Source organism: Ambystoma mexicanum, chromosome 1q, assembly GCF_040938575.1.
Source record: "Ambystoma mexicanum isolate Mex_15411 chromosome 1q, UKY_AmexF1_1, whole genome shotgun sequence".
NCBI classification, from domain to species: Eukaryota; Metazoa; Chordata; class Amphibia; order Caudata; family Ambystomatidae; genus Ambystoma; species Ambystoma mexicanum.
This window is the reverse complement of record NC_090922.1, coordinates 1,237,326,657-1,237,352,490: the sequence shown is the minus strand read 5'-3', so window position 1 is coordinate 1,237,352,490 and position 25,834 is coordinate 1,237,326,657. Positions and strand designations below refer to the sequence as shown.

Below are 25,834 nucleotides of genomic sequence, written 5' to 3'. Positions count from 1 at the left end.
AGAGGAGCACTATCCATCCTACGGAGGTTAAGACTGTTGTGACCATTAATGATTCAAAAGAAGCAATCGAGGTCTCGAATGGATTGGATGTCTCAAGACTCTGTAAATATTGCTGCCGTGTCTGAGGAGTTTGCCCATGAAGCATTATGTGCCAAAATCTCCACGATGAAAGCATCTTCCTCAGAGCCTGAGTCTATCGTTCAAGATAAGGCCTTACTACCTGGGGAAAGTATGGGCCCCAGTAGTCTTAGTCGGCCGATCTTTGCTCCTAGAGGGTTGCCACTGACTGATGGTATATTGAAAACAGCAAAAACACCAACTGAAATTATGAGAATACACAGTGGCACTTCACAGTCCGCTTGTTAATTGGGCCCAATCTGGAGCCATCAAAACCAATTCGATCTATTCTGCGGAGTCTCCCCCAGTCCAGGTACAAAGGCATAGTGCCTATGGTGAAATTACATGGAGACAGCCCAAGATCAACACCAATGTTGCCCCTTCTTGGAGTACGCTGAGTAAAGAGAAGAGGGTGGGGTATCGTAGTATGGATACCTCAATGCAACCACCGGGGTCTGTTCGTCCTGTGGCCATCTCTTCCCTATCGGCCTCTAATTGAGTTGTCTTAGTTGGCCCGTTGACCACCAACACCTGAGTCACTAATAATGCACACAAGCTGGGTAGTCTTAGCGCACCCATAGGCAGCAGAACAGAGACTCAACTTAGGTTGGGGGCCTCGGTAAAACTTGACGAGATTAAAACCTCGTACATAAACCCATTTTTAAACCGATCACTCTTGCTTAGACTCTGGGCGGCTGTGCCTTGGCTGGCTGCTATTACTTTTGAAGATATGTAGAAGATAAAGCTCCCGAAGTGGGGGAGCAAGACGAACTGGGTGCTGATTGAATTTGGTACTACTTCTTCATTGTCGCTATTATGTGCTAACGCAAATGTATTACTTACACTGGGTTTGAAACTCAGTTTGTCACTAGAAGGGGTCACGTAATTCTCAGTTTGGCCATTCATTGCTATCAATCCATAGTTTGGGCTCCACAAGTAAAGAGGGGGCTCTGTGGAAGGTTCCATCCAGAGAGGTGCAATCAGCCATCGGGGCCAGCTGGGATGTGTGCCTGGAGTATGAGCTAGTAAATGGGGTGGACGTACTGTGGTGGTGACCCCTGAGGTTTCGAGCGACGGGGTTAGTTGACCGATTTTAATATTGCTATTTGGAATACACACGTTTTTAGCCACCTATTACATAAGAAAGGCTCTATGGCTACCCTGACACAATTTGACATATCTATGTTACAGGAAACTTGGCTGGATAGTTCCCTATAACTGGAGGGATATTATACCTACCAAACTATGGCTAAAAAAGATTTAAAGGATAGGCCATTTGGGGGTCTTATAATTGGAATTAATCATTTCTACCACTCGCGTCAGTTGGTGGGCACCTTGGCTGAGGATAATGTGATGGTAGTCGAAGTGTGGCAGAATGGAAGTGAGAGCGACTGGAAAATGTTGCTGATTAATGTATATATACCCCCTAGTAGTAAAGTATTTGAGGATGTCCAAATAGCCATTGAGGAGCTCCTATTAACTGGTGAAGGGAATTGTGTAAAATCTGATTCTACTGGGAGGAGACTTGAATGCAAAGAGTACGGATGAAAATACCTGTGCAACATATTCTAAAGTTCTTAAAAAGTGCACAATGATTCATGGTACTGGTAATCGCAAGGGTAAAGAGTGTGTCGCCTTTATGCAACAATGGGATCTGTTTATGTTAAACGGCAGATCCGATGGAAATCTACCGGAGAGCTACAGCTGGAGGGGAAATTAGTGCAAGGCCACATTAGATGACTATTTTGGCAACAATGCTTGTCTACTTGCGACAAACGAATTAAGGGTCATCCCTATATAACATAGGGATCATAATATCATATCACTGAGTATTAACCTCCAACATACCATGCTAACCGGAAGCAGGTGCATTGACGTCTACACTAATCATGCAGGTAATCACATTCATTGGACTGTAAAGCACCTACAGAAAATTGATTCTTGGTTATCCGACCTGAGGGATATTGACCGTATTGCTCTGGGACATACTGAATACTGAAATCGCTGCAGTTGGTAATAAAACCTAGAGTATAATTTGTGGCAAATCATTGCACACATTTGATTTTGCAATTGGAGACGCAAAGAGAGCCATGTGAAAAGAAATATTCCTGGTACGGAATTCTGCCCTGCCAGCTCAGCCTTTTGCCAGGCGTGTTTACGCCATTAAGAAACAGTATCATGGTTGGCTTAGTAGGTGGAAGTGTTCTGTCCTTAATGCCAGCTGGCAAGAAATGTTTGTCGCTCTTAGTAGTGCTGACCAAAGGAAAATAAGGGATATGCTAGCCAAAGCTAAGTGAGACCAAAGCAAACGTTTTGTAAACCCTATAAGTAAAAAAGACTGGGTGGACCACATCCAAAAGCAAGGTGGTGAAACTATAGTGGCCTCCCATCCAGTACGTATGGCTGGGGGGTGGCCTTTGAAATTTGATGAAGATGATATCCACCTGATTATTAGTAAACTTAAAAACTCTAGGGCGCCTGGCCCAAATGGACTTGCCAATATGTACTTGAAACAGAATCCCGATATATGGGCTCGTATATTAAGGATCTTGTTTGACAAAGTGTGCTTGACACAAAACATCCCAGTGTCGTGGCAGCAAGCCATCCTCCTGCCAGTGCATAAGAAATGGGACCGGTAATTATGGGCTCATCTCATTATTAGATGTTACTAGATGTTACAGGGAGGATTTTCTCCACCCTCCTCTTAATAGAGCTCCAGACATGGGCCGACGAGTTTAACATACTACAACCCCTACAGACAGTGTTTCGACCTGGCTGTGGTACTATATGTAATTTAAGAATTCTGGATTCACCGATGAGAGGCACACTGGAATCTGGAGGGTCCACACGATATGTGAAGTTTGTCGACTTTAAAGCGGCATTCGATGGAGTCAATAGAACAATGTTGTGGGATAAACTGCTTGACTATGGCTGTCCAAATAGGATTGTTCATGCGTTAAGAGGGCTACTTTTTAATACCCAGGCACGTGTACGCATGAATGAAGAGGGTGGTCGATCTATGTCCTTTCCTATTGGGAAAGGGGTGAAGCAGGGCTGCACTTTGGCACCCCTGTTGTATAATCTATTTACAGCTGATCTCCCGACTCGTTGTTGCCCCAAAGTTGGTGGTAGAATCGTCTCCTGCATGTTGTATGCCAATGACTTGGTAATGATGAACTACACCTATATGGGGGCCAAAGCAATGTTGGACTCTTTGATTATGCAGCTGTAAATGAAATGTGCATAAATCTGGGTAAAACAAAGATTTTGGCCGTCTCATCTAAAAAAGTGAAACTCCTTGACTTTCAGACTTCCCTTGGTAAGGTTCAATATGTGGTATCTTATCCCCATTTGGGTTTAGATATGAGTGGCAGCAGGGCCTATGAGTATATAGTGGCCACTAAGAAGATTAAGGCCTTACGCATGACTCAATCAATCTGTAGCTTTGCAAAAAAATACTGCTGGGTTCTCACTGGAGGGAATCATTACCCTCTATAAACAATGACTCTGCACCATGGTGCTATACGGATTAGAGGCGTTGACTACCAGTGATCTACGATGGCTCTGTTGCATTGAAGGAGCCATTTGGAAATGCATCTTGAGGTTGAGCAAATCTATCCCTATGGAATACTTGCGGTGCGAGCTGGAGTTGGTTTCACTCAAAAGTGAGTTGCTCATTAGAAGAGGCTTACTACATTTTAAAATCTATGTGTCCTAAATGCCAATTGCTCAAATTACTGGGGACTGGTGTAAGCTCCACTTGTGTGTGTGGTACAGGCCAATTTGATGCTTTGGCCACCAGCCTATATAAGGATATTGGTCGGTGCCCCGATTTTTCTAGAGCGACAAGTTACCAATGCCTGAAACGTATCTTAAGCACAGAGTCAAACAGTGGTACTGGATTAGCAACTGCAGCCATTTTGGCTACGAATAGAAGCTATGAGTATGTATCTAGAGCGGTGCATAAATACTTGAAACCCCAGAGATAACTGAGGCAATGCCCGAATATATCGATTCAGAGCTTCCGATTAAGACCGCGAGCAAATCAACTACCAACATGTGTTGTTGTGGGTGCACATTTGAGGATTCCCCATAACGATCGATGTTGCCGCCTGTGTGAAAATGAAACGGGATATCAGAGACGGCAAAACACCTATTCACAGAATGTTCGGCTTTGAGCACTAAGTACATGAATATACTAGGACATATGGTGTATTGCTACGATGTCATCAAGAAAGATACATTCTGGGACTATTGTCTTAATACGACTCTGAAAGTACGCACTTTGCATTGTACCGCTTGTGGATTATTCTAAGCAAGTGATTGTTGATGGATAAGTAACTCTTTATCAAATAGAGCAGCTTATCGTTTTTAGACACCCGTATTTATTAAGGGACTCCTTAGTTTTTAGAATTAGTCTTTTAAAAATGTTTAGTATTTATTGTTTTAATGAAAATTGCTACATGATATGCGGCCTCAGGTTAAGGTTAGACTTAAAAATCTGGACCCTTACCCACTGTTTACTGTAAAGAGCTAGAGCACCTTGCTTTTATTACTCTGTACCAGTATTATTGTTCGCTTAATACAGGCGTGGAACCTTTGAATAGGGTCTTGCATGTTTAGAATCAGAGGAATATTATGCCCGCGTGTAAAGTTTAACACTATTCTGGAAATCTGAAGAAGAACTTGCAGTTGCAAATTAAATGTTACCTTTTATATTTTAAACTGTGTATACATTTTGCATATTACAGGTATGTGATGAAATGTAGTGAATTGTTTTAACTTTTGAGATCCTATTTTGTAAAAGGTCTTTTAGAACTATGTATACACTATTATTTATTTGTATATCACCCAAGGACACTTTCCCTTTCAACTTTAGAATTACTTCGTTAGAATGTGAGGGTCGGAATAGTACTTTGGAAACAGGCCGTTTTGTTTTGGACACACTGAGCATGGACAGATCCTTAGTTTAAGGTAGGAAAACTCCTCTAGTACAGGGACAGCGGCATTTTTCCAACCCCTTTATTTTAATAAAAAGTCTTTAACCCTTTTGTCTGAGTTTCATTCCTGCCTCCTCACACTTCCTAAGAGAGCCCCTCCTCCACTGGTGTGTCATTGCTGGAATCCTCACTCACTGAACAACATGCACAGCAACTGTCGCTGGATAGTTGCAGAACTGCGTTTGTGATCCCAGGCTATTGCTCTGCTGACTCTCTGGCAAGTCCTCAAACATTTGTTCATCTCTGGGCCGCTTCAGCTTCAGGAAACTCTTGAGGGCTTGCCTTCACTGGAACTGCTTCTTGGGGCACTTTCACACAAAGGTATCTTTGCCACCAATAGCTTCCCCTATTGGCACAACTGGTCTTTGTTGGTCTTTACTTGAACATATCAGCCTAGATTGAAAACCTGTTACTGCCTTTTGTTTTCCTCTATTGAATCTAAAGAACTCTTACTTAACTGTATTACAATTTACATGTTATATAGTGGCTCCTTCTGTTTCTCAAAATAGGTTACCTTTGAGGTTATTTCTTTTTCTGTCTACCTTTTGTGTTATATATGTTTATAAAAATATAGTGTTTGGACATTCTCTTATTTGAAATACTGAAAATTGTGTGATGTACCTCTTAAACACCCCCACTCCACCACCTAAGAGTTAGACCTATGCTGTTCTGTTACTCCTCCCCCTTGGAAGGACTGGCGAGCTTGCGGGAATCACTAACAGTATCCAAGTTAGGAAGAGTCACCCAAGGTCTCTGACAGAAGTGCCTAAGCAAATTTCCATATAGTCCTGCACCTCCCTTTTGTGAAGGCAATAGGCCTGCCCAAGAATGTGCCACCGACGGATAAGGTAAGAGCTTTGGACAAAGGAAGGCGGAAGGCATCAAAGAGTTGTGGGGGTCAGACGTGATCAAGGTGTGGAGATAACTGGTAAGGGAGGGGTTAGGACTGATTTAATAACGATTATTATTTATTGGGCAAAACCCACTATAGAGAAATGACTACAAGCAGAGTTATCACACACTAGTAAAAATAGATACATATATACATTCACTTATCAGAGAGAATAATATATTTTACAAAACTCCTGTAAAGGTAAGGTTATTATTATGCACTCAAGGTCTGCAGAGAATGATACATAACTTAAATTGTCAAGCCCTAAGTTGTCGGGGGCCTTTTGCCCAATAGTCCAGGTAAAGTTCCACAGAATCTTTGAAGCAGGAAAAAATGCAGGTAGGGTCTCTGTGGTGTAGTGAAAGGTTCCAATTGTCAGAGTACTAGTTAAAGTAGCTAACGGAAGGAGCCCCAACTTTCAGAAGTCATGCGCAAGCAAGCAATGGCAAATCCAGTATTGTAATAATAAGTTTGTTATAAGCCCTTTGACTTATAATTGAAGTATAGGGTTAGGTAAGAACCTCTGTAACTTACCCCTCTACTACAATTCTACCCCAAACTTGGCAGGACAAAGGAAGAGGGTCTGAGGTTGGTTTTCCCACTGAAAGTCTCAGTCCTCGATTTGCAGGGGTTGCAGGTTCTAGCTGATCTTTGGTTGGCGTCTTTCACTGGTGCAAGGACTCTCGAATGAAGAATGCAACAAAACTCAATGAAGGACCCTTCTCAGGACTGGACTCGGGTCAGGTAAGCGATTTCGGACGGTGCTCACCGCAGCATGACGATGCAAAGGGCCTTGACTGCCTCGGTCAGACTTTCCCTCCTATCTCGGGTCCCCTTGAAGCTAAGACGCCGACATTTCGCAGAGGTTAGTCTCATAGGGCCAGCTGAGGATCTCCAAGTTCCAGGCCAAAACTCAGAACGTGACGCCGGCAGCACGGTAGCCCAGATTCGGAGCTGGTCAGCCGCAGGACGGTCCCGGGGCACTTATGAAGGCTCTCCTTTGCAGGGTACCGAGAAGACGTCCGGAATGGGTGTTCCATCCACTCCAAGGGTTGCAGCTCCCTCGCAGGACTGCCAAAGATCTTCAGCAAGACCGGGCCCCTCCAGGACAGCAGCAGAAGTTGGTAGCCAGCCTTCCTTCCGATGAGTCTCTGATTTCTTCACAGGTCTCACAGCTGGAGAGGTTTCTCCAGGATCTCTGAGGAATGGGTGTAGGGGTCCTCTTCTTACCCTAAAAGCCAGGTAAGAGCAGCTGCCCTCACTAGCCAATGACAGAACTAGCCCACACAATCCCCGCAACCCCCCAAACCCCCAGCAGTGGTCGAATCATAACCACTGGCCGGAACATTCATGCATACCACTCAGACACACTGAAACCAGTTTGTGGATTGGAACCAGACAGTCCCAGCCCACATGCGGCCAGCAAAGGCACACACACCCCTCCAGTAGCCCGCCAAAAGCTGCTGCCAATAAGAATGCTAAAGAACAAGATGGCAAAAGGACAAGCGAGAATTCTCGTGGCACGGCCATGTTTGACCAGTAGCCACAGTTAGTAGTCAAACGTGGTAAGGCTGAAACAAAGTCCCCAAAAGTGGGAAAAAGTCCCTGCTGCCACCAGCTTATCCTTTTAGTACACCTAGAATAACCAAAAATCCTCCTTCGAGTGTTAGTCTAGGGCAAAACAAAAATGTATCCCATTGAACTGCAGTGTAAGCTGCATTTTACAATGATAAAAGGTTACCACATGTGATACAAAAGTAGTAACACAGTAACACAACTAAGGGAAACTATGTTTCCCAGTACTGACAGCCTGATGGACATGTCGGTTTCCCCATCACATATGAGCAAAAGCAAGTGTAGTGAAGCTTAAGGCGTCACTGCACTGCAAAAAAAGCAGGTCAGAATAAAAAATGAAAGTAAAAGGTGTGGGGGTTCCATAACGATGGAAGGAAAGGTGCAGTCAAGGGAAATCTTTCCCAATAGGAGGTACGGGAAACCCTTCTATGAGAGAGAGAGAGAGAGAGAGAGAAAAGGAGGGAACAGTGTGGGGAGGAACAGTGAAAGAAGAGTGGCCCAAAACAATTGATAAGGATGGATTTGAGGTGGCCAGGGGCGAGTGAGGAAGTATGGGGGAATAACACCCATTATCAAGGGAACTGGTGAAGACGGTAGTTGGGTAGGTAGGGCAGATAGGGGGGGTCAATGTGATGGGGGAGATAGCTGCGAGGAAATGGGGGGGCAAACAATAGAGATGCATGTTAGTGCTGTGTGGTCACGTTAAAGCCAATGACTAGACAGTAGGCACAATAACCAGTCGAATGAACCACATAGTGCCTTCTAGTACTTTGGCTTTCTAGGCATCTTTACATGCTGAGATATTCTTACATTGTAAAGTGTAATTCGTATCGTGGTTTCTCCCTGCCAATGGCATTCATGAAATAAGGGACAAAGCAGCCACTGGGGCTTCTACACAATTCAGAACTTGCAAAGAACACAGTGTTTACAGAAAGCATGAACACTCACTTGAGCCAGCACTTCATTGCTTTTGACATGGCCCCTGTGGTGTCGTCATCCACTGCCTTCCCGAATTAGAAATGGAAATTCTTTGGAATCCTTCCATTCATTTGGAGGATGAGAGACTGGATATTCAGGAAATGTAAGATGCTTACTATAGAGGGTCATGTGCTCCTAGTCCATATTCCAGATGCCCCACCCACCTGCCTGTTTTTAAGTCCTTTTAATGTAGGTGTTAGTCCTGAGCAAAGGCATTGACTGCTGATGACTGGACAGCATGGTGGGACTGCGGGTGGCGGGGGCAAGGACTGGAGGGGAGGCAAAGCCACACCAGACTTGTCGTGCAAGCTGCTCCCGACCCCTCCCATCTAGGGAGTGATGTTCCAAAGGGGGATGGACGATTATGATTATGCAACTTGATTTTATAATTGCATCCAGAATGCTGGTCATTTAACCATTTATCCAGTCATGTTGGTAAACGTATGAACTGAACTTCGCATCTTTGCGTGCGAGTGTCGCCCCTAAGCTGTAAGCCTCGCAGAATAGCTGGGAGATTTCTAGTGTCTGGCACAGCTCGCTTAACAATCTTGTTTCAAATTGCGACCTTCCATCTCGATGTTCAGGACATTGACTTGTAACGCAGTACATCACACTTGTACAGTCGGACTGTTCTCTTAAATAAACTCTGTTTTGGTAGTACTCTGCCTAGATCAAGAAAGCTCATTTGTGGTCTCGAACGATAACAACTAAAACATCTCCAAGACGGCAAGCTTTTTTTTCTTTTCTCTGATTAACACTGCTTTCCCCTACTTTCAGGAGCAGTTTCAGAGCCATGCCTGAGGCGACAGTGTCAGAGCGCTCTTATTGCAACAGTAAATACGCAGGTCCTATGTCATTTAGCAAGCTGGAAGTAAGGCAATCCATTAGCAAACACTGGGCAATGAATACATGAATCCCAGACAGGGAGCGGATATTGGGGGATTTGGGACACAGTAAGAGTTTGTACTGGTGCATTCAAGGGGATTTTACTGGGCAGCAATTACGACACCAGGTCAGTGGACCAGTAAAATATGTGCTGTGCACAATTTAAGAGAACTGAAACATCAATGAGTCTATTTGGTCAGTCGAAGACCCTGCATGGAGATTCCACCCCTTCTGCTCCCAGATGTAATCCCGTTCATGCATCACAGGGGGATCGGAATAGCGGTGTGGGGAGGGGTAGAGAGGGAAGCAGGATATACAGAGGAGCGCAACCGACTGCTGAGTAGGTTTTGGTCAGGGACTCCTGTTCTGGGAAGAAGTGGGGAGGTTGGAAACGGGAGACAAAGGCATAGCACAGCAGACCAAGAGCTTGATGGATGCCACAATCATGGGGAAGTGCTAGTGAGAGAATCATCTTGGGAGAATAGTCGCCATACAGGCTACCATGTACGTATTACCCGAATTGTTCGAATACAATTAGATGAATGACACAATTGACCGAATTACAGTGGTCCTAATTGATCTTCTGTACAATTGACTGTTTGGTTATTTTTATGTATATGGTTGGTTGGTTTGGGTTTATAATAATATAATGGGATTGGGGTGAGGGATTGCGGGGGGTGGTTTGTATTGGGTGGGGGGTTGCTGGGGGTTTCCCCCGCATATATATCCTAATTGACCTTTTTAAATTCGGTCAATTGTGTAGAAGGTCAATTGTAATTCGGTCAATTTGTATACAACCACCATGTACCATCCGGTCATGCACGCTTGGAAATTCTAAAGAGGTGGGTGCCCTCTGGATACATCAGGAAAAATAACATTGACTAAGATGAACCAAGGCGTTCGAGAGGTGAAGGCTTTAACAAAAAGCTCACTTGTAAATTTCCCAATTCCTTTATACCACTTTTCGACCAAGAACAAAATAGTTGTACGTCTTTAGATCGATTGGATGAGGTGTATTTTAATAGTTCTGCTGCTTTGCAAAATCAAACCATAAACTGTGCGCTTTCTCAAAGTGTATGGTACTCGTAGACTGAGTACATGTTTAGAAAATGGTTAAGAATATTCACCTTTCTCATATTCAGTTCGTGATAGAATAAGGTATGTAACAGTACATTTAAAAAGTATACAAAACAACAAGATTTAGATCACAAAGTATCCATCCAGCCACTCCGTAGAATTGAATGTCCATCTGGAAATGCTTGGCAGACCAAACTTTTTCTTGACGTTGGAGGCACAAATGGATTTTTTTCGGATGCTTTTTATTGAATTGTAGAAGATTTCATTAGACTGGCTATTAATAAATCGACCTTCAAGATAACCATGCTATTTTCTTATTTCCTATCTAGAATGTCTTCCTGTTAATCTCTATTTATTTTGTTTGTTTGTTTATTTGTTTATTAGTTTGTAGGGTGCACCAAACCCTTAGGTACCTGGGCGCACAGCATAACAAGAATACTTACAGACATAGAAATAAACAGGAGCAAAAAAGTGCTAAATGCTTAGTTACAGATGTTGACACATGTATACATAAAGTTGTGATCACAGTCTAAAGGTCGTTAAGGTGTAGCCAGTTGAGGATATTACATCTGAAAGAGTAACATGACTGTTCCCTTCTGAGCTCAATAGGTAGTGCGTTCCATTGTTGGGCCGCTTTAACAGGGAAGTTGTTGCCTCCCTGTTTTTTTAAGTCTGAATCTGGGTATTTGAAGGCAGTAGGAGTTGGTAGTTCTAGAGGGCCGTGCAGACGTTTTTCTGGTTATTCTTTCTCTCAGGTAAGGGGGGGCTGCATTGTTAAGACATTTGAAGGTTAGTGACAGTTTTAAGGAGGATCCTGTCACTAATTTTCAACCAGCGGGAGCCTAAGAGTTGGTTGGTTTCGAGGTAATTCTGAATTTGAAGAAAGGCCACTTATCTATTATCTTGAGGAGGAATGGTACTGTCGTGATAGGCCTGTAATTTGTTTGGATGGATGGGTCTAAACTTTGTTTTTTAAGAAGGGGTAAAACCCAGGATTCTTTTAATTTACTTGGAGAAGGAAGCATTAATGAGTTTTAGAGATGAGGGGGCTAGGTCTCTAGCCCCGTCTTTAATTATTTGGGCTGTGCAGCTGTCTCCTTTGCAGTTCGATGCTTTTAAGGATGCAATAATTTTTTCAGTTTCCTGAATGGAGACTTTGGAGAATTTGAATGGAGCCAGGTCATACTTGTCAATGGGAGTGGTATTGGTTGGTATTTCGGCAGGGGGGGAAGAGAGGCTTTTTTGACAACGATTTTAGTTTGCAGTGTTTTGACTTTATTTGCTGGGGCATTTTGAATGCTGGTGCACCATTGCTTGTCTTTGGGTACATTATCTGGCGGGGGTATGGGCGATTCTAATTCCCACAGGATCACAAATAGTTCCTTGGTATTGGAACATGATTTTGAGATTCTTTCATTAAAGACTTCTTTTTTTGTTTGGATAATTTCTTTTTTGTAATTGTTGCCGCAAGATTTTAGATTAAGTTTATTTTCTTCCGTTGGGGCGCGTTGCCATATGGTTTCTAATTTCCTTTTTTCCAATCTTAATTCTTTGGGGTGAGGGGTAAACCAAGTATTAAGGTTAGACTGTTGTTTGCTCTTATGTGACTTTAGAGGGGCAATAGTATCTAGGACCTTTGCCATGGTGTCATTGTAGGAATCCACCAGAGTGTCTGGGACGGAATTACATGGCATGGCGTTAATCACAGGGAGGAGGAGTGGAAGGATGTTGTCTGGTGTGATATTTTTCTTTGATCTGGTGGGAAGAGGAGTTGCCATAATTCTATCTTTTGTCAAATTGCTTGTTTATTATTAACTTAATTAGATGGTGGTCAGTCCAAGATTGGGGTGTAATTTTGGTGATAGTAGTTGGGCAATTTAAGGTGGCTACCCAGTATAGAGTCCTGCCTTTGTCCTGGGTAGGGAGGGGGACATTTTGGGTGAGGCCATGTTCAGTGAGCATGGTAGCTATCGCTTGTGCTTGTCATCCCGATCATTAAATCCTAAGTTAAAGTCACCTAAGATAATTATCTGGGAGGAGACTTTTGTATTGTTAGCTAAGAGGCTAGATATGTACTCTTCAAATGTACCTATAGGTCCTGGTGGCCTATATATAAGGTAGATGGTTAGCGTGCAGCATGGGGATATAGGCAATTTCGCCAAAAGTAACTCGCATGATTTTAGTGGGGGTAGTGTGGATAGTCTTATATCCAGGTTGGCTTTAGCAATGATAGCCAAGCCACCTCCTCTAGTATAAAGTCTGTCCATTCTTAAGAGTTGGTAGTCCTCTGGAACCGCTAGTGCGAGCGCTGGACCTGCTGCCTCATGCAGCCAGGTTTCTGTGACCGCTAGGAGGTCAAGGTTGTTGGAAGTTAGAATATCAGCTATTTCAGTGGCGTGAGCTACGACAGATCTGGCATTAATTAATGCTCCGGCTATCGTAACAGAGCTAAGAGATCTCTGGGGTTTCAAGGTTGCTGGTGGGTGTTCTATCGTTTTAGCTTCTGCGTAAATTTGCATGTGGTATGCATAGTGGTATGTTTACAGTTGGTGCGGCGGTTTAAGTGGGTGTTGCTAGTCGTTTTCGGTTTATATAGGGTGGAGAGTCTAGCTCAAAGCCTACTATTTCTGTTCAGTGTAGGGCAGGGTGCGTATTTAATTTGGTCCATGTTTATCAGGACTATTAGTATGAGCAGCATTGGCAGGGATAGCAAAAGGGTTTGGTTTAGACTGCAGTGGATTAGATGGATGGGCTAAGGCTAGGACAGGCCTGGTGGGCTGAATTAGGCATAGGCTGAATAGGCTAAAATCAACAACATAGGCCTAGTGAACAAAATTAGGCATAGCCAGAATAGGCTGAAATCAACAACAAAGGCCTAGTGAGCTAAGGTTAATATTGGTGTGGTAGTCTGCAGTGGGCTAGATTCCACGGCATGAGCACAGTAGGCTAATTTAGCATATGTGGAGTGGAGTGGATTAGATTCGGCTGCATAGACATGATGGGATAAATTAGAGCATAGGCATAGTAGATTATGGGTTAGCATAGACCGATTGATTGGTAACCGTTCAATGTGTGTTGGAATGCTAGGCTGGGTAATGGCATGCAACAATACAGAAATTCATGTTAGGCGTTTTGGTGGATAAGTTAGCGGATGCCGGTAACGTGCAATTATGACTATGCGGTGAATACAAAGGCAATAGTAAATTACAGTGTATGGGTGAGTCAACAAGGTGGTAGGGTGAAACTCGCAAGCTCAGTGAGTGCGCACAAGGATATATCTTTGAATGCAAACGGGAAACAGTAGTATAGAACAGGTGGGGAGCGAGCACGGAGCTATGTGCAGCAATGAGGGTGTACCTGCACACACATGAGATTAATGGTAGTTATGGGTTAAGAATGGTATCGGTCATGAGGTATGTCGCGAACCTGGGGGTGACTGTTGTTAATGTTAGTCACAGAAGGGTTGCAGTAGGGTGCTTACCAGGCAGTTGAAGGTTCAGGCACCAGAGGGGTTGGTCACGCTGGTTGTTCATGGTGCGAAATGGACAGCGTTCCGGGCCCTGGCCTTCGTCGACTCTGGACAGGCACCAGCCTTGATCGGTATGCCTTTGTGGGTGGGCCAGCTTGTTGCCTGCCGCAACGGATCGGCTGGAATTAGATGTTGGCAGCCAATCTCGCGCCGAGGCAGGTCCAGGGTAGAGACTAGGGTCGGGTTTGGCTCAGTGAAATATGGGCGGCCACCTCGTGGGCCACCTCGTGGGCTGCAATGGAGGCTGATGTAAATATCGGCTGAATGATGGCAAACTAGTAACCGGTTGCAAATGTTTCTATTTGTCGGCGTGATACTGGGTAAATGTGTGCATTCCCAGCTGATCTGCTGCGAAATTCGTTGTTGCTTCAAATGGAGCGCAATATGAAGCGGGCTGAGCCCTGGGTCCTACCTTGCATCTAGGGGGATCCCAGGCCCTCCAGAGGCAGGGGAACTGCTCCAGCAGTTGAGGAAGCTCCTGCGGTAAACTCAACGTGGATATATTATGTATCGATTAATAATTGTTAACCTCAGTTTTTTATTTTTTTGTATCTCCTTTTGCAGCTCCACTTGTAGTCCCCATCATATGTATTCTACCTATGAGGGTACAGGTAGCTATGCTTGACGGGCTTGGTCCACAATGCCTCAAAGACAGACTTCTATAAGAAAAGCAATGATTTTGCATGGAGTAAATCATGTTTTGCAGATGGAAGCAAAACGAATAGCATGCCTATGAAAACAAATATGTTTGGCTTCTCGTATGCTACTTTGGAGATGTGTGCCCATGCTATTGCCCTTAAACTCAGTCAGCCATCTAAAAGAGTTGGTCTGGGCATAACTTGCATTTATTTAATTAATTAATTAATTAATTTTTTTATTATTTGATTGGCTAATATAATTAACCTTTCAAATTTACGTACACATTTCAACATCAAATTCATTTAGCAACATGAAAACATTTTACATATACTGAAAACCAACATTAAAACATTGTTCAATTTGATATACTTATTACAGTGTTTTCTTCATCACATCATTTCAAATAATAACCATGGGTCAGCATTGTCCTGTGTGGACTAAAACTTATTTTTCTTTTGGAATTTCCCTCTTTTGGAATTACACATTCAAGAAAATGTACTATGGCAATTCTCACTGCTAGTTGCCTACTAGAAAACAATTTTGCCAGATTTCATCTGCATTAGCTGACCAATGCATTTTAAGTGTTCTACGAAAGTGTGTATTTCTTTGTTGTATCAAGCTAGGACAATCGACAATCATATGCTTAAATGTTTCCTTCTGGAGCAGTTGTCCATAATATCGACAAACATTGGATTCCTTAGTTATTAACTCTCTTCTGGCAAGAATGTCTCTGATATGCCACAAGTTTAATCTAAAACGTAAGTATGACATTCTTATTTTAGGTGATTGAGATTTTTCTAGATAATCTGACATGCATCTCATTTTCTTATGACCAAATAGAGTACTGTCCAAATCTTTAAGCATCATACATTTACGTCTATTTTGGATCCAATCGTATTGATACAATTTCAATTTTGCTCTATTGGGATTTTCCAATAACAAGCCTATGGTTATGTCTGCATCTGCCAGATTATTCAATGTATAGTTTCGCCATTCTGTTCTTGGGAATTCATGCTCAAATGAAACTAAATAATGAGCCATTACGCTGATCACATTTGGTTGATTTAGATAAAGCAGGCATTTCTGGAAGAGGTTACACATTTTCCACATTATGTGGGCTGTCATTGACAACAAGCCAAGTTCGAAGCGGAGAATGGACAATGGAGTACCTTTTGGCAGATTAAAAAATGCCTTTCCAGAAACGTCTTTCCAGTATATCCCACTTATTTGCTGAATTCTACAATGTTGCTTCAACGCCATATGTTAGGATTGGTATAACTTTTTGTTGATAAAACAACAATATATGTTTACAAGAAAATGTCCCATATCTATAAAGCAGAATCTTGGCTTGCGATGTTAGAGTTGTTATTTTATTATTTAGATTCTGCTCATAAACTGTATCATACATGGTATTATGAACTAACATGCCTAAGGTCGTCAGTGTATAGTAACCAAGCTATACGCTGATCATTCAACTTGGGGGCATCATTCAAATCCAACATGAATGATGCGCCCATATCCAAGATGAATTAGTTGAATAGAATGGAGGCTAGTATACATCGCCTCGTGGAAAATGAGTCCGAGAGTAAGCCCTTCATTGTAAGTCTTACTTGCATTGATGTATTCCTATGCAGATGTTTTATAAGGGCTATTAGTGAGGCTGGATAACCATATCGTAGGAGTTTATCATACAATAGCCTTCGGTCGATGGAATCAAAGGCCATCCTCAAATGCCATATATAATGGCTGTTTCCAGATGGCATTTTGTGACTTCAACATGTTCAAGATAATATTTGGAATTGTACCTATACCTGCTACAAATCCAGACTGAAACAGGTCTCTTTTATGCATTATTTGAGACCAATCAATCAGTTCCTTCATTATTATATGACTGAATATTTTGTCTGGGGCATCCAAGAGTGTTATAGGTCTGTAGCTCGATGGGTTACAGCGATCACCTTTTTTATATACTGGTATTACTATAGATTTTTTCCAATATTGCAGTAGAATTTGAGTTTTATTGATGGTTTTATTGATGTTTTCAAACATATTCCATAGAATTCCGGTCCACACTTCAGGATGCTGCTTAAGTGTTAAATTTGATGGCCCGTCTAGGCCGGCCGCCCGCACTTGACCTACGGATTTTATTCATGTAATACAGTATATCTTCCTTATCAATTTTTGATGGAAGTAGTCAATGGTTTCTTTAATTTGAGGGTTATTGTGATCGTCATCCACAGAGTATATCTTTGAGTAGTATTCAATCCACTCTTTCTCTGGAATAGCATTAGATTGTATGGCAACTTGCTGGCCAGCTGTTATTTGATTTATCGCTTGCCATATTTGGGAGGTGTTCTTGTTGTATAGTTCTTTCCACATATATACACCATCATTATGATATAATGTTGATTTGTGGTGTCTTATCCAATTTTTATACTTGGTCTTGATCCTAACTAAGGTGGGTACTCTCTGTGACAGGGGTAATTTCATTGCTTGTCTCTTTAGGGTTCGTACCATTGTTTTCAATAAATGTACATCCTGACTATAATAATGCAATTTCGGTGTTTGCTTTTTCCTATGAGTATTGGAAGTTGCTTGAAAACGTTGCATTAGCTCAGGATATACCAAAGCTCCTTCCATACTATCAATATTCCTTTGCCCTATTTCTCTTACAAATTGTTCTTTAAACTTTAGTAAGGTTGTCTTCGACCATTGCACCTTGTTACACGCTGGGCTAACTGTGATTATACTGTTACGCTCACCTGATTCCCACGGGGGCGTCGATCTGGACTGGCCCGCTGTTGCTTCCACCAGAGTAACACGTAGAGCCGAGATGACAGACTGCACAGACCCACTTAGCTTCGTTTGTTGGACCCGTATGAATATCTTTCTGCAATGGAGAAAGGGAATTAACCTCCCGTAATCTGAACGTTAACCCGCTTTCCCACTCCCCTTGTCTGCCCACAGAACTCTCCTGAAGTTCCCTCTTAATCTCACCTGAAGATTTGGAAAGATGAGCTCTCCATCCTGCGTCGGGCGCAGGGGCGCGTAGACGACCAGTTACTTCACTGGCGTGGAGGAATCGGTGAGTTCCAGTATTGACTCTAAGTCCAATTGTTCGTAAGAGTTCAAAAGTCTGATCTTCACTCTGCCAGATTCCTTGCAGGTTGTGGATTTAAACCACCAGAAGAGTTCCAAGTGGCAATTAGTAAGATCCTGGTAGGTCTATTGTGGTTCTCCCCTTTGGGGCTGGGGTACAGCGATGATGCAGAATAAACTGCGCCGACCCGAAATGAGGCGAGTACCCCCCTGTGGTAAATCAGGTAAGTCTTTGGGGTTAGGTAGTATTGTCCTTGTTTTTTCCCCTTAGGGGCCGGGGTGCGGCGGAGATGCGGAATTGACTGCGCCGACCCGAGATGAGGTGAGTACCCCCCCTGTGGTTATCAGGTAAGTCTTTGGGGGTGATTTGTATTGTTCTTGTTTTTCCCCTTAGTGGCCGGGGTGCAGCGGGGATGCGGAATTGACTACGCCGACCCGAGATGAGGTGAGTACCCCCCTGTTGTAAGTCTTTGGGGGTAGTTTGTATTGCCCTTGCTCACCTATCTGTTCTTGTCTTCCCCAGGTGTTGAAGAATGGCCTGGAGATGCTGGGTTCGCGATGGAGTAAAGGAATGCAGTCTCGGTTGGTGAGTTCAGCACGGTGCTGCGAGGTGCGTGGGAATGCACCTGAGAAGGCTTCTCTCTTCCAGATCGACGATGTGCTGGATCAAGGATTCAGGTAAGGGTTTTGTTCTGACCTCTTCTCCTTTTCTTGTTCCAGGTGTTCCAGGGCTGAAGTGGGCGTGGCTGAAGACTGGAGCTGCTGAAGACACGGTGAGCGTTACGCTGCAGCAAGCAGAATAACGCGAAGCACGTGTGGCTGTGCGGGTGTGGCTTAAATAGCCTTGGAAGAAGTCCCAGGTAAGTATTCTTCCACAGCCCCACCCGAGAGGAAAGGAGTCCCTGAGGTAAAGTAGTCCCTTTAAGCCTCATTTGGCTTGTGGCTTCGTGCAGCATGGTCTGCATCAGGTAGGTATGCAGCATGGTCTGCAACAGGTAAGATTTCTGTGATGAGCCTGGCGCCGCAGGCGCCAGGCCTGTAGCCAAAGAGCCCCTAACTGGGGTTTTTGGGCATGCTTCAAGTGGCATGATGCCTGCTTCCGGGGTTGCTGGGCCTGGTCTGGCTTTCCGGGGGCAGGCATCGTGACATATACCAACTTTATCAAATCTCTCCTCTTCGACCATGGATTTCTCTGTTTCCCATTGCATTATTAACATGTTATGATCACTTAGTGTAGTCTGTTGTACATAGAAGGTGGACACTTGTGACAGTAGTGATACATCAACATAAATATAATCAATGATGGCAACACTGTTTTGCCTATGACAAGTAAAAGCTGGTGGAATATCGGAGGCAACATAACCATTCAATACATACAAGTTCCGGGTTGTGGCCATTTGTAACCAGCTGGCCAATCGTCCTTGTTCAGAGAGCTGTTTTTGTTCTAAAAAGTGTAAATTGAAATCATCAGCCACGATTGTATGTATATTGTACATTTTGATCTCCAGCAATTGCATCTAATAGACAGCCCATTCTACTTATAAATTCTTTGTCAGTTAACCCTTCCGGGTTCCAGTTTAGGTTGATTAAGGCGTACATTTTTTTTGTATCATACATCTTGATTAATTGCATATATGAATTGGGAGAAAGCCAACTTTCCGATCGTAATGTGGAACTTTGTTTAATCGCTACTAATAAACCTGACATGGTTCGTCCACGAGTTGCCCTAATTACTGGGACCAAGTGCATATCATAATTATCCCATATGGGTACAGCAGTTAACCACGTTTCCTGGAATACTACAACATCAACATTTTCAAGACCCAAGGATGTATTATTAAATAGTTGTGCATGGCCCCTTGTGTTCCAGCTAACCAAAGAATGAGTTGCAAATATTCCACTCTCTAGTTAATTTTGTTTTTGATTTAAATTGCATTGACAGCCATTGAGATTTAAGGTCCCATTGTTGGTTATTACTTTAGATTGTCCACACAGATCTCGCACTATACCCTCAGTTGATGTTTCTGTTAATTCTGTAAATATATTGAAACCCAAGTCCTACAATTGGGACTTTGCTGCCCATAATGTATTTAGAACTACTTGTGAGTTAATCCGTAGATTTGCTGATGTTTGCTTCCTACTATTACTGTCAAGTTCAACTAATTCTATATCCACAGAGGAAATGTCATCTAGGGCAGAATGACAGAGAAAACTGTCAGCACAGACTTGCGGTTCAAGTTATATTGAATCGCTGGTAATGGGCGACATGCTATCATTAAAGAATGGACAGCTGGTCTCTTACTTTTTACATTGGTCTGTATTTTCACCTTAGGGGTTTGTGATTTTAATGTATTCAATTAACCCAATTCTTGTTTTCTGACCTGTACGGCTTGACTTAGTCATATTTATTATTTGTATGATGTCAACATGAGGAGGTGTCTTTATATTAGAGCTATTGGAATTACACCATCCAATTCCAGTTTTTGAAGGAGATGGTATTTTCTGGCCACTCCCTGCTTGCGATGTCTTGGATGACTCTTGATGTATTAATGTCAAATTAGAACTTTCCTCGTCCATTGACACAGTTCCAGATTTACTTTTTGGGGTATGCTGAATCAATGGATGACATTTTAGAGTGGATTGAGCAGGTTGCGCAGCCATATACTCCTCAACAGCACATCTATTTTCCTTCCAATGGGTATCTCTCAGTGTTTGTTCTGCGACATCCCAATTTGACAATGTCCCTTTAGAAGCATTCCCTTTAAGTGCTTGTCAATACTTTCTTGATATCCTACTATGGTTGCCACTTCCACTAGATCATCTAGGGGCGCTTAGGTCTGAACCATAGGGTTCAATTTCAAGGCTATTTTTTTTATTCAATGTCTGTTGAAGATATTTTTTTGAAATTGCCCTCGAGGCCTGTATTGTTGTTGTTAATTCGTTGCAAGGATTTAATTGCTTTGTTTGTGAGGAGGGTACGCTTTTAGTATTTTTCACATTTTTAGATTTCTTTTGTTTTTTCATTTGTGATCGCTTGAACCAGTGTTTTATTTTTATTATTATCGACCCCAATACTGGTAAAAATGGTATATATTGGATTAGCTACATCTTTAGGTGGATTTGTTTGATCAGCAATTCTATGTTCTCCCACACTCATCCCATCGATCTTTAGGTCTTGTTCACATATCACCTTATTGATGAAAGGTATTGGTGAAGCAACCTCCATATTAATTTGAGTTGCCATATCTGTATGCATTTTTTCCGCATTTTGTTTCAGGCACTGTTTGTTGCACACAAGGTCATATTCTTTATGCATATCTCTGGCATTTTACGGTTATTTAGAATTGTTTGTTTGCCCAGTGCCCTTTCCTGTTGGCAAAGAGTTTCAATGAAACTATTTTGCCATTTTAATATTTGGTCAGTTTGATATGTTTGTACATTCAGTTTGTCATCCAGTGTCCCAAAAAGCCTAGCCATAGTTTGCATAGTAAGATTCATCGACTTCAACATCCACCTCGATGCCTCCTGTCCCCTCACTGGTCTCTTTCGCGAACTCTGCAACTCTCTCTCACTCTCTATTCTCCCGTCTGGGCCTACTCACTCTGCAGGGCACACTCTTGATGCTCTGATCTCTTCTGACCTTCCCCTCTCCCTCCCTCTCTCCACTCCTCTCTCCTGGAGCGATCACTTTCTCCTATCCTCCCACCTCTCCCTCCCTACCCCACAGGCAAAGCCACCCTCTTCACTGCCACCCACCTTCTCGGTCATCCGGCCCATGAAGCGCGTGTCAGTTGAGGCCTTCGCTGCTACCTTCTCGCCCCCTCCTCCCCCCCCGGCTGACTCCCACCCTGACACAGCCCTCTCCATGCTCTATTCCTCTATATCTGATACTCTCGATATCCTTGCCCCCGTCATGAGAATCCGCCTGAAGCCCAAAGCCAAATGTAACTCCTGGTATGACTCGGATCTCGTCACCCTAAAACGCAAGTGCAGGGTGGCAGAGAGGAAATGGCGTGCTTCATGTTCATCCTCTGACAAACTGGCCTGCCACCTGCTCCAAAGGCAATACCGGCTCTCCGTTCTCACCAAGAAGAGAGCCCTTATCCAAGCCCGCATCTCTGAGGCATCTAACAACTCGGCCGAACTCTTTAAAATCTGCAAGGAGCTGGCCAACCCTGCTGCAGTCTCTACCTCTCCTGTCCCCTCCCAGGCCCTCTGCACTGCACTGGCCTCGCACTTCATCTCAAAAACTCAGGACATCCTGTCCTCGCTCTCCTCCGCTCTCCTCCCTCCCTCTCTTCCCGGCTCTTCCTCTTGCTCTCTTGCAGCCGCCCCTCCGCCCTCCTTCTCTGCTTTTCCACCTTTTTCTGCTGATGAGGTTTCCAGACAAGTCCGATCTATGAAAGCCTCGTCTAAACAGGTTCACCCCTGTTCCTCCAAAACCATCAAGGACCACATCGACTCCCTGGCTCCTGCCCTGGCTGACTTTTGCAACCACTCATTCGCCTCTGGAGTCTTCCCATCCCCCCTCAAGCACTCCCTTGTGCACCCCCTCCTCAAGAAACCCTCTTCCGACCCCTCCTGCCCGGCCAACTATCGCCCAATCTCCATTACTCCCTTCCTGGGCAAACTCCTGGAGAAACTGGCCATCTCCCAGCTTAACCTCCATGCTGAATCTGTTGGTAATCTTCATGACCATCAATCCGGCTTCAGAGCGGCCAGAAGCACGGAAACTGCTCTCCTGAACATCCGTGAGGACCTGCTCCTGAACCTCGATTCCAACACTCCCTGCGTTCTCATTCTGCTCGATCTCTCCTCTGCCTTTGACACTGTCAACCATGCCATCCTGCTCAACCGTCTCCGTGATAACCTGGGTATCACTGGTCAGGCTCTGGCATGGCTGACCTCTTTCCTTTCCGGTCGACCCTCCCAGGTCCAAATGGGCCCCTTCCTCTCTGACATCTTTTTCTCCACCTGTGGTGTCCAACCTCTCTCCCTGGCTTTTCAACCAGTATCTGGCACTCCTTGCCCACCGCATCGCCGCTCTCTGCCCCCACTTCCAGTGCTATGCGGACGATACCCAGCTCATTTTCAGGCTACCCTCGGCCTCCTCCTCTCCTTCCCTCATCTCCGACTGTCTGTCTGCTATCCAGGAATGGTGTGCCGCCAATGACCTCTGCCTTAACGCCAGTAAGACTGAGATTCTACTCATCGGCACACCCACTCCCTCCTTCCCTGCAGCTCTCTGGCCGGCCTCCCTTGGCCCCCTTCCCGCCCCTACCTGCAAGGCTAAAAACCTCGGGGTCATCTTCGACTCCACACTCTCCTTCTCTCCTCATATATCTGACGTCTCTAAGAAGACACACTACCAGCTGCACCTCCTCAGAGGTATTCTTCCCTTCCTCTCCTTCCCCCAGAAGCTCACTGTCTCCCGAGCCCTGGTTCTCTCTAGGCTGGACTACTGTAACAGCCTCTATCTTAATCTGCCTGCCTCCACTCTCCGCCCTCTGCAACTTATCCAGAACAGAACTGCGAGACTTGTCCTTGGCCTCAAGCCCAGGGACCGTATCTCTCCAGGACTGAAATCTCTTCACTGGCTCCCAGTGGCTGCGAGGATTAAGTTCAAAACCCTCTGCATTGTCCACAAGGCCTTCTGGGGCCTGGGGCCTAAATACCTTCAACTCTCTCTTCCTAAATATCTTCCTTCACGAGCCCTTCGCTCATCCGTCTCCAACTCCCTCATGGTCAGCCGCTTCTCGAAGCAACGAGCTGGGGGTAGATCTCTCTCCGCGGCAGGGGCCTCGCTCTGGAACAGCCTTCCTGCCTCCCTGAAACTTGAGGAGAACCATCTCCGGTTCCGGAAGTACCTCAAAACCTTCCTCTTCGCTTCTGCCTTCTCTCTCCCTCTCCCCTGCTAAACCTGCTTAACTCCCCACTGAATTCTGCACTAAACCTGCATCTGGGCCACTCTCAGCGACCTCGGTCCAGGGCTCAGCCACTCTCCACTTGCACTGCCTCCCTGGCTCCCCCTGCACTGTGGGACTGTCACTGTTTCCCTACAGCCCCCCTTCCCAGCACTTGCTCTGCACTTACCTCGCACTTGCCACCAGCTGGCCCTTTTTATTTATTATTTATTATTTTATTACGCTACTTACCTTGTACTGCACTTCCTCCCCACCTCCTCCCCTTGCACTTTCTCCTTTTCCCCTTACCTCTGCACTTGCGCGATCTGAATGACACCTGGCCTAGTAGGATCGTTTGTCTGTCTTCCCCTTGTTTCCCTCCCTCCCTGCCTCGTCGCGCCTTGAAACACTTGTGTATAGGCGCGTTACAAATACCATATCATATCATATCATATATCATATCATATCGAGGTCAAAGCAATTTCTAATAACTTATTGGCTGGCTCTGTCATTGGAAATGTTAGCATCTTGATTTATAGAGAGCCGCTTTCGCGGAGTTGGAGCAACATATGAGACATTTAACTCAGATATTGCCATAGCTCTCAACTCACACGCTTTTGGCGGGTGTCACCCGCCTTGTAAGGAGCTGACTCACCCGCCAAGCCTCCTGCACGCCCATTCATTTCAATGGGCGTTTCACCCGCCAAAAACAAAATCGGGTGATTTCACCCGCCTTTGAAACACAAATGGTTGAGAGCTATGTATTGCTCGACTATGATTTACAAAAAGGTCTGGGGAGCCTGATACATTTTCTGACAAGACATGTGTGGAAAAACACGAATAATTTAGATTTATATCAATGACTACAGCTTCGGCCGATCTATTAACATCAGCCTTAAGATTATCAGGAGCTGTAGAAGCCATTGGAACATTACACAACAAAACACTGTCGGATAAAGAAATATCATTTACAATTGATTTTTCAACATTTACATTTACATCCGTTTTACCAGCTACCAATGCTGACGTTTTTTTACTCGTATCTTCATTCACTGTAGGACTGCCCAGTACATCAAAATCTACGTGTGTGACGGCATCAGTAAATGAAATTCTGGATTTTTGCAGTGGCATACATTCTACGGGCTTTCTAACACCTGCCACTGGTGTGCCTACATTGTTGATTTCTTTGCAAAACATCCGGATATCCCCATGCACGGACAAAGTTGAACTGTCCACCATCTTGCGTTTGTTCCTGATTAACGGCGTGGAACAAGTCCGTCTTTTATTTTGATCTGTTACAGTTACGCAGATTATGTCAACATTAGCATCCAGTGGAACCTGTGGAGGCATACCTGTTTTGAGTGTGAGATGCCTCGTTGCATTTTGAAAAAGATTGAAAAGAAGTATAAAGGTAAGGGAGTTGATGTTCCTCTTTATAATCGAGCTAACTATAGGGATGGTAATTACAGATGGTTATAGTAACACCCCGCCGCCTCGCCGAAGTTGGCGAAGCGGTACTTGAATGCTACTTGGCTTGGTGCGCGCTTCAATATATAGTAACGCCTTCAGAGGGGGAAGTCCTTACTAGGCGAACTTTGGAGCAATGCCTCCTGGATATGGTAGTTCACAAAATAAGTAATTCCTTTGAGGGAGCAGAGAGTCCAGTGGCAAAGCGGTACTTGAATGGTACTGGCTTGGTGCGCGCATTTAAAGGATGCATTTGCAATTTCTTTCCAAATTACTGATTCCACAGAGCTATATACCACAATAGTAACATCTTTAATATACTCCATGTTAAAAGCATTTCCGACTTTTATGTACTTATGTAACTTACACTGCAAAGCAAACACCATCTGCTAGTGTATTGCCATGTTTATTCTGGAGCTTTAGAAGAAGGCTTTTATGGCATTAGTAACTATAGCAGCCGAGTCTCACTATTTCTGGATACTCCTAAATTCAGCCATTGTATGCACAACCTCAAGTCTTATTGTTATCGCCCACCAGCTGTATGGAACGTCCATTGTCTAGACCTATAAGCTCAATCTTCTATCCTCGCCTTATGCAACAGCCATTCATTTTCACAGCTTCTAGGAAGGATGACAGCCCGCCTCCCTGGCTATATGACCTCCTACATAAAGCC

At 44.1% G+C, this 25,834-nt stretch overlaps 1 protein-coding gene across 6 annotated transcripts in view; it reads left to right on the top strand.

The window, feature by feature from the left end:
* The window catches only part of ATG4C (autophagy related 4C cysteine peptidase), a 522,028-nt gene that overhangs the window by 119,483 nt on the left and 376,711 nt on the right, over positions 1–25,834 (top strand). The window contains exon 1 of one of the 6 annotated variants that reach the window (XM_069642016.1): positions 24,982–25,105. The exons of 4 other annotated variants lie outside the window; for them this stretch is intronic. In XM_069642016.1, the coding sequence (XP_069498117.1) occupies positions 25,063–25,105 (43 nt within the window). In that variant the 5' untranslated portion in view covers positions 24,982–25,062. Of the gene's footprint in view, positions 1–24,981; positions 25,106–25,834 lie in introns of those variants that run through there. One more of the 6 variants, XM_069642015.1, reaches the window with a different exon arrangement.